Source organism: Prunus mume, linkage group LG8, assembly GCF_029339155.1.
Source record: "Prunus mume cultivar Tortuosa linkage group LG8, ASM2933915v1, whole genome shotgun sequence".
NCBI classification, from domain to species: Eukaryota; Viridiplantae; Streptophyta; class Magnoliopsida; order Rosales; family Rosaceae; genus Prunus; species Prunus mume.
In genome coordinates, this window is record NC_142705.1 from 14,943,955 (window position 1) to 14,958,331 (window position 14,377).

Sequence of the window (14,377 nt, forward strand, 5' to 3'; positions counted from 1 at the left end):
AAGTGAAAGAACCTAGGCTAATAGGAGGTTCCTAGCTTGACCGATCAATCAGCTGGTTAGAAGTAAGAAGCGTGAACACAACAATTCAACCTTTTCCATTCAAGTCAGTCAGTGGCTTGGTGGTGGCACGCCTACGCAATCTAAAAGAAGAAGGACAAAAAACTTCATCAATTGGCCTACCCGATCGAAAAAAGGGAAACACTTTCAATAACACAATTGAGTAGTCAAAAGATATCGATTTAAGTGATTTTTTATAGCGATAATTTTTGAATGATTATCTAAAACATAGAGAATTTGGATTAGTGGAATATAGTACAGAGTGAGCCTTACAAAACTTTCCCTCAAATAAACTCTCAGGAGTAATGAAGCTTAAAAGAAAGAAGTTACTTTTTACCAAAAGAAAACAAAGAAGTTACGTAAAATGACCATATTACCCCTCAACAAATTCCGTTTCCTTCCCACCCATTCTCTCTCTTTCCGAAACGAGCAGCAGTTCGTCGCTTTTAATAGGCAGCAGCAGCTCTCATTCTGTCACCAGCAGAGCCAGAGAGAGTGAGAGTGACAGAGAGAGAAGACGACTCTGGTACGCATTTTCGCTCTCTAACTTCAACGCCGCGAAACCCTACGCATTGCTTTCTCAGATTTTTCTTTTTCGGAGAATGGGCTCTCATTTCCACTCCGATTCTTAGCGGCTTTTCTCATCTCTCAAATACCGTCTTTTTCTTCCCCCTTTTCCCTTTCCTTCCGTTCTGTTTGGTTTCCGAGAAAGGTACATTCTCTTATTTTCTCTCACTTTCTCCGTTACTTTTATCATGGCACAACCTACTGGAGCTCTGTTTTTCATGCCTCGACGCTAAAAGAGTAATCTTCCTTGTTTCCCTTACTCTGTCGTTTGCTTAAAACTTTCATTTTCAACTACTATGCTTGAACTTTCTCATTCAGTCTTTTGTTGGTGAGATACTCACATACACATTTACGAGCTTTCATTATTTCTTTTATATTTCTTTTATTTATTTTATATAATACTAATTATATATACTATTTTCTTTTTCCGGCCGGGGTGGGGGAAAGCTGCAAACGGTAGTTTTTTGCCCGTTTTCTTGATAGTTTGTGGGTAGCTTTTGGCGGAAGAACTGGATGACTGTCTGGTTTTATTAGCTTTCTTAAGTAATAAAAAATATTAAAATATTGCAGTGGCTAAGCTTTTAGTCATTGCACTCCTTTATTGTTTGTTTTCTAATTTAACGATTGAAATTTAAGTCCCATTTGCATATATGTTCATTCTTAAGGTATTCATTAAACTCCTAGTGGTGTACTGCTGATTACGATTTCGGTTCCATTTTCATAAAATAAGTTGCTGGATAATTGGACTTGGTTGACATGATATTCTGAACCTCAGGTTGAGCCCTCTTTCAAGTTATAGCATTTGCTTCAAACTTCTATATCAAATGAATGAACTTAACTATCTTTGTGCTCTAATGTCCTGGTCAAAGAATCATGACTTCTTCGTATTTGCATTTCAGGATATTATATATGTATATATACCTTTGAAATTCATGGCTTGGGATCTATGGAGTTCACCATATGACTCTTGGGATCTATGGGATTCACCAGATCATCAAGGTTTCCCTAACCTCTCTTGCACCATGCTGGCTAGTTTTCATATTGAAGAAATACATTGTTGTAGATCTTATCTTAGGTACATGTGGCTGTAGAGTTTGTACTAATGTTAGCTGAACTGAATGCTTGCTTATCAGTTGCACCTGGGAGCATTTACGGCGCAGAATCTGGATGGGAGTGCGACTTCTGCTTTGGTTGTGGTCGTGGTATAATATGTTTCTTTCTATTTCATTGGTGTCATTCCTTGTTGTCCCTGTTTGTGCTTTAACAGCCACACTGGTCTTTCTTATCGTTATAGATCTGATAGAAGAAGATGCAATAAATGAGAAATGTTGCATACAAGTGTTGAAGATATTAATAACAAAGGCAGATACTGAAATTGATGAACTTGAAAAGGATTTGGTGGCTCTTCAAAGTGAACTAGCCTGGGCTGAACATGAAGAATGGTCTGAAATATGCGGTTGTGCTTTGAGAGAAAAGATTGCTTGGCTTGACATTTCTACAAGGAATTTGAGAAGTAAAGATGAGAATAATAATGACGTCCAGTTACTAATGCATAGAGAACCTGCAGACAATATACACGACATACTGAAGGCTCTTCTGAGAAAGTACTTCCCGGAGAAAGATGAGCAGGTGACTATTAAAATTTAGTCTTTGCTTTTAATGTTCAAAAAAATAAAACGAAACTGAACTTTATTAATAAAAGCAACTGCACAATACCAAGGACAAGACTCAGAACCATCCAAGACAAAAATAAAAAATACATTAAGAAACAACAGCATTCTAGTTTGATAAAATAACAGAAAACAAACTCTTAACTCCGAAGATACCAATGCCCAAAGAGAAGCCCAGAAACACAACCTCTCCCACAAATAATCAATCTCCTCACCCCTTGCATCCTCAAATACCGATCTATTTCTTTTTATTCACACCACCAAAATAATAGCCAACATAGCACATCTTCCCAAGATCACATCCCACTTCCTACCTCCAAAATACTTGTGCTTCTTCCAAAACAATGCAACACATGTTGCTGGAATCATCCAGCTCAAATTACCACCCCTACATAACCTTAACCAAAGAGTAAATGCTACTGGGCAGTGCAAAAACAGATGATTGATGCTCTCATCATCTTTCTTGCACATCAGACACCAATGAGGAGAGAGACAGAGATAAGGTCTTCTGAACTATATAACAGGCATTAGCTTTTCAATGAGCAATAATCCAAGCTAACCCCTTATCTTTGGAGGTATTTTGGTGTTCCATATTGTAGAAGAGGGAAGGAAATGAGAAAGAAAAGGATTATGCACAAGCATAACACTCTCCAACCAAGATACTAGAGATATGAATTCCCCAACTTCCTGATATTGAAATTTCTACTAAAACAGAACAGCCAACATCCCTCCAATAGAAGAATTATGATGTTGTCATATTCCATACAAGCTAGCTAAGAATGGCACAAAGCTGTTTCCCCCACCCATATCTCTTCTCAAAATTTCACCCTTTCCTCATTACCCACCACAAGTTGACAGCTAGAGGAAGAAGAATTGGAGACTTGAGAAGTATCTTTCCATGGGCATCTGCGTGAACCATGAATCACAATCTTAGAATACCACCCCTTCTCTTGCATCCGGTACGTGCTTTTAATGACAGCATGCCATAGGGAATCTCTCTCCAAATAAAATCTCCATAATGGAGTATTCACTTTTAATGTTGATAAAAAGGTCATTGCAAACTTGCAATCCGAACTCGACATGGTTATATGAAGCCTCCTGTATAGTGTCACATGTATTCAAATTTATTCACCTTCGGATCTGCCAATCATAGGATAGTTTATTTCCTCCTACTTTATTGCTTTTCAAAGGCATGTTTGGATTAGTTGAGATTTTCCTCCTCTTTATCTGCCCAAACTTTCTTCTCCTGTTTGTTGCTTGTTGGTTCTGCATTTTTCGAGATCAAAACGTTATATGGTTACCTTTGGAATGAAGGTATTTGATGGGACCTATCTAGAGAAATGGGTCAACTGAAAAAGGTTTATTAATTTATATACACATGATTTTTGTTTGCTGTTTTTGAATCCAGTGCTTTTAATGCTCATAACGATCCTAATTTTGTAATTTGATCCTCTAACAATTTTATAATGAACTGATATAATCAATACATATTTTTCTTTCTACAAAAAGCAGACTCCAGAAGTCATTGCCTTAAACTCAAGCTCAGATTCCTCACTACATGATACTGGACTTTTGGATGGGCACAAAGACTTGAATAAATCTGACTCACATAGTGTTGTAAAGGAGGAACGTGGTGAAATTGGCATTACTAAGGGAGAAAGATGTACAAGTACGACTTTGAAGTTTCAAGAAAAGAAAACAAATGACCCCAAAACAATTAAGGTCCGACAAGCTCTATCCCTCTTATTGTTTAACTCATACCACTATATTATTCTTCAAATTTGGATGAATGTGCTTACAACTTTAGGGTACGCTACTTTGGACCATTTATTTATATGTGCAAGTCTTCCTCTTTGAACATAAGCTGTTTGTGACTGCTTACAATGTAGCATGACTCTGCAGTACTATCTTAGGTTTGTTCAAGTTATCATAATTTCAAACTGTTTTTCTCTTTGACATGCAAAAGCTTTCCAGATGCTCTTGAAACTAATTTTATGCACGATGTTTGACAATATTACTAACAATGCAATATTAAGAGCCAGATTTTGATATAGAAAAGCTCAGGGGTGGTTAAGGATTTCTGAAGTAAATATTTTGGAGGTGAACTGGGACTCTTTCAAGTAGTCGGTGGCTATTAGTTGTGTTTATTGTAGAACACAATCAGACCTGGCTGTGGGCAAAAGGTTTGGGGGCAGGGGGAATAAATACTGCAACCTGAGGCTAGGCTTTACGTAATAATTGCTTATCAATAGCATGAATATATTGAAATAAGATTCATGGAGAACCTTTGCAGCCCTTCAAGTAGAATTAAAGAAAAAAAATTAGCAGCATATTTATGCAAAGAACACCTAACAATAGAACTTGTGTCAAATAGACAGGTGTGCAAGAAGGTGAATACATGTGATTTGTTTCAGAAAAGGAGACCTAATTGTCGTCTTTCTCCTAGTTGGTGTATTATGTGTAAAATGAAAAGGGAGAGCAGATCATCTGTTTGTTCATTGTCCAGTAGCTCTAAGTTTGTGGTATCTATTATTCAGGGAGGCCGGAGTGAGCCATGTAATTCCAGAAGGGTTCCATTCATTGCTTAGTGAAAGACTTGCTGCTTTTGGTAGAGGAGAGAGGCTAGGTTGTTGTGAACTTCCGTTTTATCAGATTTCAAGGACCTTTCTCTGTCCATTATTTCGCTAGATTGGAAGGCAGCTCTAGGATAGCTTCTCTGTTGTAGTTTTGTTGCCGTATTTCTCTTTTAATCAGTGTTATCCTGTTGACTGGTGGTCTCCTTGTTCTCTTTGATTTTGGATTCCTTGTTGTCTTTTTGTATTTTATCATTTCTTTTATAAAACCTTTTTCTTCTAAAGGTTAACACCAATTTGGGGCCATATTTCAAAACCTTCTCTTGATATTTGTATTGTCTAGATGGCTTCTGAATCGAACCATATTCCAAATATATATGAGGCCTCAGTTCAGTAAGAATTAATAGACTCTAATTTTAGTTAACGGGCTTGAAGGCGTGACCCCTTTGATTTTCTTTATTTGGCGGGGTTACCGCGGTTCCTTCGACTTTTGTTTCGGGATTAACGGGACCCTTATATTTACTCAGACTCCGATTGGTAGGCAATCAACAGTCGTCCTGCCAGTTCGCTAAGTAGACTCACTCTACCGAGGGGCAACAAAGGCTGGAACTATTCCTGCCAAAAACAAGGGACCTACTTCTCATCCTAGGAGTTAGCGGGTATGATAGAGTCCCCTCTCTGTCTGTCTCTCCGAGTTTCTACTACTTAGTAGCACTTCTGCTATTCAATCATAGAATCGACGTTCCTAGCGGAGTCTAGAAAACAGATAGGTCGAACCTACCCCAAGCATTTATAGCCCTCGTGAATTCTTCCTCACTTGCGCAACCAAAAAATTATTCAGAGGATCTACAAGAAGATCAAAAAATACGAGATTGTATCAAAAATTATGTACAAAAGAATATGAAAATATCCTCTAATGTCGAGGGAATTGCACGTATAGAGATTCAAAAAAGAATCGAAAGGGCTTTTCCCAACCAACCTAGGTTATGGGCTAGCGCGCCCCTATTAGTCAAGCTTTGATTTGACGCCAGCTGTTTTTCAACTTCTTAAACATGCAATATTCATAGACCATAATGAACGTTAAACATTTTGTGGATGTTATCTCATGATTAGAATGTTGATAGTTAACTGAGCAATGTCTTTTAATATTTATCGACTTATTTCACATAAACAAACATGTTCCCCCTTTCCCCTGAAAAAAAAGAAAAAGAGGGTTAAATTTAGGTTAGGAGATCTTTAACAATGAATTATGTCGTATTGCCTTCAGTTGACACATGATCTTTAACAATGAACAGCCTACAAATACTAATATCATGGATTCCAGCCCAGATTCTTTAAGACGTGCAGCTGACTACTATGACAAAAAGAAAACATCAAGCAAGAGTAATTCAAAAAGCAGTCAGCAATGGGAGGCCAAAGGACCAGGTCTTACTTGTGAGGAAAATAAAACATCAACCATGATGTTTAAGAATGAAAAGCCTGCAAATACTAATATCATGTATTCCAGCCCAGATTCTTTGAGACTTGCAGCTGGCTACTCTGACAAGAAGAAAATATTAGATTCAGAACATGCAAGGCAGTGGGTGGCCAAAGGACAAGGTCATGCTCCTGTGGAAAAGAAAGCATCAACTGTGACTTTTAACAGTCAACAGCCTGCAAATATTGATATCATGAATTTGAGCTCAGATTCTTTGAGACTTGCAGCCGGATACTGCAACAAGAAGAAAACAACATATTCAGAAAACACCATGCACTGGGAGCCCAAAGGACAAGGTCTTGCTCCAGACGAAAAGGAAATGATTCAAGATGCATCTATGTTCCATAAAGAGAAGAGTATGCAAAATTTAGAAGTTGAGGTTTGGGTCTCTCTCTCGCTCTCTCTCCCTCTCTCTCTGTCTCTCACTGTTTTCATTTCTCTCATTTTCATTATTTCAATGCAAAATTATGCCATGTGTTGCAATTTAGATTAAATAAATGTGTCTATTAGTTGAAACTTCTATGCAATTGTAGTTGTAGACATGCCGTGCTGCAGCCATGATCTTCTTTTCTTTATAACTTTTTAAGTACATCTTACTCGCCCATCAATACGAAATCACCCTGACCTTACGATGGCTTTTTTATATATTCAGATTTCTTTCATTTTCTATCAGATTCACATTTGAAGTGTAGAAAGTGCCTATCGAGCTGGCTAACACTGTCCCTGGTGATTGCAGTATTGAGGAAACTGTTATAGCAATTAATCTATCAGTCTCAGATCAAGTTATGAACTTATTATTTATGCAATGCAGAGAAGGCTATACCCTTGCAATACTTATCTAGAACTATGGATCCATTTGGTGTTTCCATCTGGAGAGCAAGCAGAGTTCATGAATCGCATATCCACTATTATTGTTTTACGCATTTAAATTACAGGGATTGTGCATCTGCAGCATCCTAGTTGTGCAACTGAAAATCAAGTAGTGCTGTAGCTACAAAACAGCACTTGTCTCGTACTTTCTTAACTTGTGCTGGAGATCATGTGTTTAATACTTTGCAGATTCATCGTTTTTTTAATACCTTCACCTCTAATAACCTATCTTCTATATTTGTCACTCATAATTTCATAATAGGATTTATAGTCTGGACATAATTTTTTTTTTTTTTTAATAGCATGCTACTATCAAAGATTCAAGTACAAGTATCAGCTGCCCTGATGAGAATGACATATTGAATTTTTCTTATTCGGAAAGCATTATTGAGAAGGTGGATAAATACAGTTCAATACCTATGGCAGATATTACAGGTTCACTATCGAGGCCTGGTGGATTTGGAAGAGATTTTGGTAAAACAGTTGAGGTACTTGCAGCTGCATTGTTTGTATAACGTACATCAGAAGCTAATGTGCATCCATAGTGCATAGTCAGTATGTTTGTGTGCTGTAAGAGTTTACCATTATTGAAAACACAATTTAGGTTTTCTTCTAGAGCTCAAATTAGGTCCAACTCTGACGTATTCCTTCTACTTGGGAGTATCTCTGTAATAGTAACAATTATGAATACAAATCGTTTCTTTTCCAAAAATAAATAAAAAATAAAAAATATTGATTTATGGTATGAACATAATTTATTTTTGTTTACAATGAACAGCATATTGCTATGAAAAATTCAAGTACAAGTGTCATCTGCCCTGATGTGAAGATCAAATTGAAAATTTCTGATTCAGTAATTATGAATGAGATGGTTGAAGAACATGCTTCAATGCCTGTGGCAGATAATATAGGTCCATCATTGAGGCCTGATGGACCTGTAACAGATGTTAAACTGGTTGAGGTACTCGCAGCTCTCTTGTTTGTATAATAGAGATGAGCACCTAATGTGTATCCGTACTACATAGTCAATATGATCATGTGCTGTAAGAGTTTAAAACTACTACAGTACCTCTCTCTTTTCTGTTATAGATAAATTACATCTTTCTAACAATTATGTTACTTCTACATCTCTGCAATGGTAACAACTATGTTACTCATAGTATGACTTATGGTCCGGCCATAATTTGTTTTATATTACAATGAACAGCATGTTACTAAAGAAACTTCAAGTACAAGTGTCAGCTGTCCTGATGAGAACAAATTGAAAAACTCTAATTCAAAAATCATGAGTGAGAAGGTGGGAGAACACACTTCAATACCTATGGTAAATATTGTAGGTTCATCAAGGCCTGATAAATGTGGAACAGGTGTTGATAGAACAGTTGAGGTACTTGCAGCTCTCTTTTGTTTGTATAATTCACATCTGCACTTAATGTGTATGCAATTATCCGTACAACACAGTCAATATGATCATGTACTGTAAGAGTTTACAACTACTGCACCTTATGTCTTATGTTTCACATAGTGCACTTCAACTGAAGGAATAAAAAGGTCCTAGTCTGACTTATTCCTTGTACAGAATATTTTTGCATAGATCTTAACATTTTGTTTCTCTTTTGCTCTTTCATTTCAATTGAACAGCCGGCAGATGGTGTTGTGAAATATTTCAGCTCAGATTCTCTTAAATACGCAAAGGGCTGGTCGAATGAGATGAAAAATTCATGCATGCCTCGATTGATTGAAAAAGGATATGAGGAAGGAGGGAAAGCAACCCATCAAAAAATAGAAAAGGTAAGAGAAGCTCTCTCTTTTCTGTAATAGATATACAATTACTTCTTCTCTATAGCAATTATCTTACTTTCTTATGGTCAGTTACCACTATCTTACTTAAGAATTTAAAACCTAGGGAAACCATCCTTGTTTATAAACCTGTAGTTGCAGTACCAGGCTGACTGCACTGCAAGGGATCACAATTCTTAGCTCAATACCCCTTCTCTGGTCATTAACTTGTAATAAGACATGTTTCTCTTTCTTTTAGAAGCCTGCAAATGCTCTTTTTAAGTATATGAGTCCAAATTCTTGGAGACAATCTGCTGGCATCAACAAGAGGACTGAATGTTCTGAATCCAGATTATGTGCTTCAAGACAGGGAAAAAATGAAAAGTCTGATGTAGAGCAGAAGCTAATTGACTTTGTTTCTAAAACTGCACGGAAAGTGGGCATCAAAGAATCCAAGGTTATTCTTGCTAACAAGACGGTATGTTCTAATACATGTTTAAAGGCTGCTGGGGAAGTCAGTAATAATCTACAAATAGTCAAGTTTCAAGAAGGTGGTCTCACTGACCTTGGACATTTTGCTTTGCCTTCAAAAGATCAGATGGGTAAAGATACAACCAAGCCTAAGTTAAATGATGTAGGAGAACCAGCAGAAGAATCTCAAAAGGCTAATGCTGACCTTCACAAGAAACCCCGTGTGAACTTGGGTTTGGAACCACAAAAGCCAAAGACACAGAGGAAATCACCATTCAGTATGAAGAATGCCCAAGAACCTCCTACAGATACATCGTTCATTCCAAATTCCAAAAAGGAAAGAAAATCAATAATTGATGATGACAACACCAGTTTAAAGCAGTTTTTAAGTTTGATGCACTTGAAAAAATCAGTTCACACCACCAAAGTTTCAGCTTCACAGTCACAAAAGAAGAGGAAAAGGACTTCAACTTTACCACTCACTGCAGAGGTTAAAGATTTGCCTGTAGATTTGGGTTTGCAAGATTCACACAAGGATGCAACAAATGGTGGGAGTAAGAAAGATCTTCAGATTGTAGTCTATGAAAAAACGGAAGATCTTCATATCATAGAACCCTACTCTGTTGAAGATGGTTCTTACGCTGGGGCTTTGGTTCCTCACACAATTTCAAGCTTGAAGAACAAGAAAATAGTTGAACTGAGGAAGTTGGCACAGAAAATCAAGCTGACAAGGTATTATAAGTTACGAAAAGAGGCTCTGGTTGAAAAAATAGCCGAAAAACTCGGCTGTTGTTGATTCCATTTTGTCCATGTTTGTGGCTATGTTCCTTGCACATGTTTGATGAGTTATGAATGGATCCACTGTGGTGTAAATAGTATCATAACATACTTCTTTGTCCGTAACCCCCTACACCTTGTAGTACAGGAAAGAAAGTGCGGCCATCCCCTTTATAGGTTTAAGTTACGGGTTTGCATGAAATCGTAGTTCATATATTGCACAAAGAAAACATAGAACTTTGGGACAATGGAGCTGTTTAACTGGAATAGGACGTCAGATTTGCTCTAGGTTTTTGTATACAAACTTTTTCTTTCGCATCTGAATACAAGAATTGATGAAACAACTGTCTGCTTCTTAGTGAAGGGATTATATTTAGTTTATTTTCAAAGATTTGAGTAAATTATGAGGTGAGAAACACACGACGGTGCAGTTTTTATATGTGCAGTCGTATCCAATGAAGTTCTTTTGACATTTGTTCATTTGAGTCTTTATTTCACCATTTAATTTTGTGGGAAGGGATCCTTTGATGTTGGTTTGAGGAGTAAGTAGTAGATTTGCATAGGTGACATCTTTAACTTCTGTTATTTGACATATGCTACCATCGGTGTACTTTTGATTGGGATCAGTGTACTTTTGATCGGGAACCAAACTCCAGGAAAATAATTGTGTAACAGTAACACAACATGGCATATCCACATGGCGTTCCAAATTTACTTAAATTCTAATTTTCGGGGTAAACCAATTGCCAAATCAGCGGGAGCCATTCAAGCTGCTAATCAATGTGCTAGACCTCAGATCGCACATCACTAACTTGCTTACTAGCATATCCATCCACCACCAAGCAAGCTTTGGGGCAAAATCAGTAAATCAAGAAACTGAAAAGTTCCTCTCAAAAACCAGAAAAAAAACACTATGTTAACTGATTTCAAGAACATTAGCCTTCCGTCAGCAAGGATTGATTAATAAGAACTTTAAGGCTGGCTGATGTGGATATAATAATATGAAATCAGCTGACTAAATAGAATTTGACCTTCACCATGCATCCATTCAACGGCAATATCACGAAATAGGATTTGTAATATCACAAATATATAGGGACTGACTAAATTTTAGTTAAGCATATTTGACATCTTTTCGTTTCATCACAACACCCTCCAGAATTCCGTCTGTCCCAAAATTACCAGAAAACTCCTGAGGATCAACTGGACCAGGCAGCTGAAATGAGATAGAAAAATGCCCTGACGGACACAGATTCTGTGTTCGCATTTCAAACATCTGAGAGTATCTGTAGACTGTCTTCTCACCTGTTATTGTCACTCCTCTTATCAACACTCGGCCCTCATTTTCAACTTCACAGCTGAAGTCCCCTGTAGTGAAAAATGAAATCATCACTCTGCATCCGTTTAGTTAATGAAGTATACAAGTGGTAGTGCTAGCATCGAAGAGGCCATACAAGTGGCTGTGGGCAGACATATGTGAGAGATAAGCCTCCGCCACTTAGCCGTGGTTTATTGCAAGTGAAATATGTGTCTTGAATAATTGGTTAAGCATTTTTTATATTTAATATGTGCCTGGAAATCTATTTATTATGCATTTCATTTCAGTAACTGATTCAATTTTTTAAGTTGATAGAGCAACTTACTTTCATCTCTTCGCACTCCAGGAAGAGATACACGAAACAAGTATGAATCCTCACATTCTCCAATGTCAATCAGCCCTATTGTTGGTCCCACCTGCCTCTTTGCTGCACTCCCAGTTAAAGCAAATCCATCTCTGGTGGCAGCTACAATATTGGACCACTCTCTTTTAGTTGGAAGAGAAGGAAGAAAAATCATAGCAGGATCGACCTTCTCCACAGGATCAGACTCATCTTTAGTAGATAAAGGGGCCATATAACTACACAGCATAGGCGTACTGTTATATGGCACACTACTGATAGGTGCCACAACATGCACATGTTTCAGAGGATCATTCGATTCCACGAGATTATCTAAATGTTTTGTTCCCCTAGAACTTTGACAAGAACTAGTGGGAGGTGACTCTCCATTGGACTCTGGCTCCTGTACCGACACATTATATGAAACACTTCCATCAGGATAAGTATGCAGCCTTGCAGCATCTCTATCCAGAAGAAACTCCTCCAGCCCAGTTAGCCTCTTAAATCTTTCAATATCCTCTGTATTAATGTAATGCGTTTCTGGGTTATTAATAAATACAATGTTCTCAAAGATATTGTATCTGTTACTGAACTGTGAATGGGGGTGGAGTAGGAGAGGAAATAGATCAGGAAACTGAGGGTAGTTGGCTGTGGTGTCTTCTCGATGGCTAAGGAGGTTACCATGGAAGAACTGGAATAACACAGGTAATTTAACAATGGCAGATTTATCAGCCTTCCGAAGAACATAATAGTACACCTGCTCTACCTCTGCAGTTTTCAGGTGGGATCCACCTAGTTGCTTAAAAGTATATGGTGGAAGTCGCTCGGCTATTCTTTGCAGAACTGACTTTGGCAGGTTCTCTCCTTTAAGACCAGGCCCAAAGTAGGTACCCATAATGAAGTACAAGAGGAAGCGCTGATCATCATTTGCCATCCTCCTTTCGACATTGTTAGAATCTAAACCTGTGACAGAATTAGATTGTGTATCCTGAGATGAGCCATCCATCACTGCTGCCATTTAAATTTAGAATCTGCAAAAAGTTTAGATACAATAGGATATTATAAGCACGCAATTACTCTGACACTGAAAAATAACTTTTGATTATATTCATGTTTCAGATCAACTCATCTTTTCACTTATGTGGTTTAATTCTCCTCTAAAAACTCACCTTGCAACCCAACCCATTCACACATAAGAATGCTGTATGAGACATTTGAAAAGTTATTACTAGAAATCAAATCATTTTCTCTCAACTCACCATAAGCATACTCTACTAAATGCAGTCCTTCTTGAAGATTCTCTCTCTCTCTCTCTCTCACACACAAAGCAGGTGAAGCACAAGAAAAGACAATGTAGTTCACGTAGAAAACCATTAATAACTGAATTCTCATATGGATTGTCTTTCTAACAACTAATATTGCAAAGCAAAATAATCTGACTGATAACCTAAAGAAAGGAAATGACTGTGGACTCCAGATTCAAATTCCTTTTTGTTGCAGTGGCTTTTGAAAAGCATCAGTGAGAAAACTAGTACTGAAATGCTATATCTAATATATCTCATTCAACATTTTTTCTTAAAGTCACTGTAGTTTTGAATTTTGAAAAGCATCTCTAAATGCTTGTCAAAAACATCCTACAAACAGAAGTAGCAGCTGTTCACTAAAATGTACCATGCCTCTGCCCTGGAAGAGCAAAAGCACTACCCAGAAAAGCTTCATCTGGTGCAGCCTAAAACCATCAATGAAAACAAATGCAGCTCAGGCTATCAGCTGTGTTAAGAACTTCAATGACCTTTAACAAAACTTGCGTGTGGAGACAACCGCATGCAAATCCCAAAGAAGCATTTTCAGGCTAATCCTGTGCATATGAGTGTAGCAAGATATAAAGAGTTAAGCATATCCGATTTAGCAAACACTGTCACTGAAAGAGATTCTCATACCCATTTAATCAAACAGTTAGTAGGCGAGGTTTAATATGAAAAACCATCATCATAATAACTTCACCAACATCATAGACATCCCTTCTTACCAAACGGCAACAAAAGCAACTTGATTTAACCAAGTAAATAAATTATACAAACAAAAACGAGGAAATATTAAACTGAATTGCTCCGCAGCCACTTCCAAAGCATGGAAATTAATTAATGAGAGGGAAAAAACATCAACCCTACCCATTTACTGTAATGCAGAAACAAAAACATTGGAGAGAAGTAGAAGCAGTTCCAACGAATTCCCACAAAAAAAGAAAAAACAAAAAAAGATACACAAATTTGCTCAAAAGTTAAACCCAAAAGAGAAAGAGTAAATTAACGGTGAGAAAGAGGAAATGAAGGATGGTCACCTGAGCCGCCTGGAAGAAAAGAACGGAGGAGGCAGATGATCGTCGGAGAGGAATAAGAACGGTTTTCGGGCCGGGTTTTTGCTTCACGGGATGGATGGACAGTGGCTGTAAATAATTTAAAAGTGAAGGGTAACTTT

General features: G+C 37.5%; 2 protein-coding genes across 12 annotated transcripts; one reads left to right on the plus strand and one right to left on the minus strand.

Annotated features, from left to right (window-relative positions):
* Positions 1-483: 483 nt before the first annotated feature.
* On the plus strand, positions 484-10,715 carry LOC103342461 (Rho termination factor). 10 transcript variants are annotated; one of them, XM_089043478.1, is made up of 11 exons: positions 484-861; positions 1,524-1,623; positions 1,758-1,826; positions 1,919-2,253; positions 3,804-4,016; positions 6,163-6,723; positions 7,517-7,702; positions 7,993-8,175; positions 8,422-8,601; positions 8,856-9,005; positions 9,150-9,335. In XM_089043478.1, the coding sequence occupies exons 2-11, from the start codon at positions 1,557-1,559 to the stop codon at positions 9,192-9,194; spliced, it is 1,989 nt and encodes a 662-aa protein (XP_088899604.1). In that variant the 5' UTR covers positions 484-861; positions 1,524-1,556; the 3' UTR covers positions 9,195-9,335. The 10 variants fall into 10 exon arrangements, with proteins under 10 accessions (XP_088899604.1, XP_088899595.1, XP_088899600.1 ...); XM_089043469.1 differs by having other exon boundaries at positions 486-861; positions 9,253-10,715; XM_089043474.1 differs by having other exon boundaries at positions 486-861; positions 9,256-10,715.
* A 542-nt stretch (positions 10,716-11,257) lies between these two features.
* On the minus strand, positions 11,258-14,377 carry LOC103342424 (increased DNA methylation 2-like). Of its 2 annotated transcripts, none has more exons than XM_008246045.3 (3): positions 14,241-14,377; positions 11,885-12,930; positions 11,258-11,609 (listed from the first exon to the last, which is right to left on the minus strand). In XM_008246045.3, exons 2-3 carry the CDS (start codon positions 12,915-12,917, stop codon positions 11,356-11,358), a joined length of 1,287 nt encoding a protein of 428 aa, XP_008244267.1. In that variant the 5' UTR covers positions 12,918-12,930; positions 14,241-14,377; the 3' UTR covers positions 11,258-11,355. The 2 variants fall into 2 exon arrangements, with proteins under 2 accessions (XP_008244267.1, XP_088899606.1); XM_089043480.1 differs by lacking the exon at positions 14,241-14,377 and adding an exon at positions 13,692-13,763.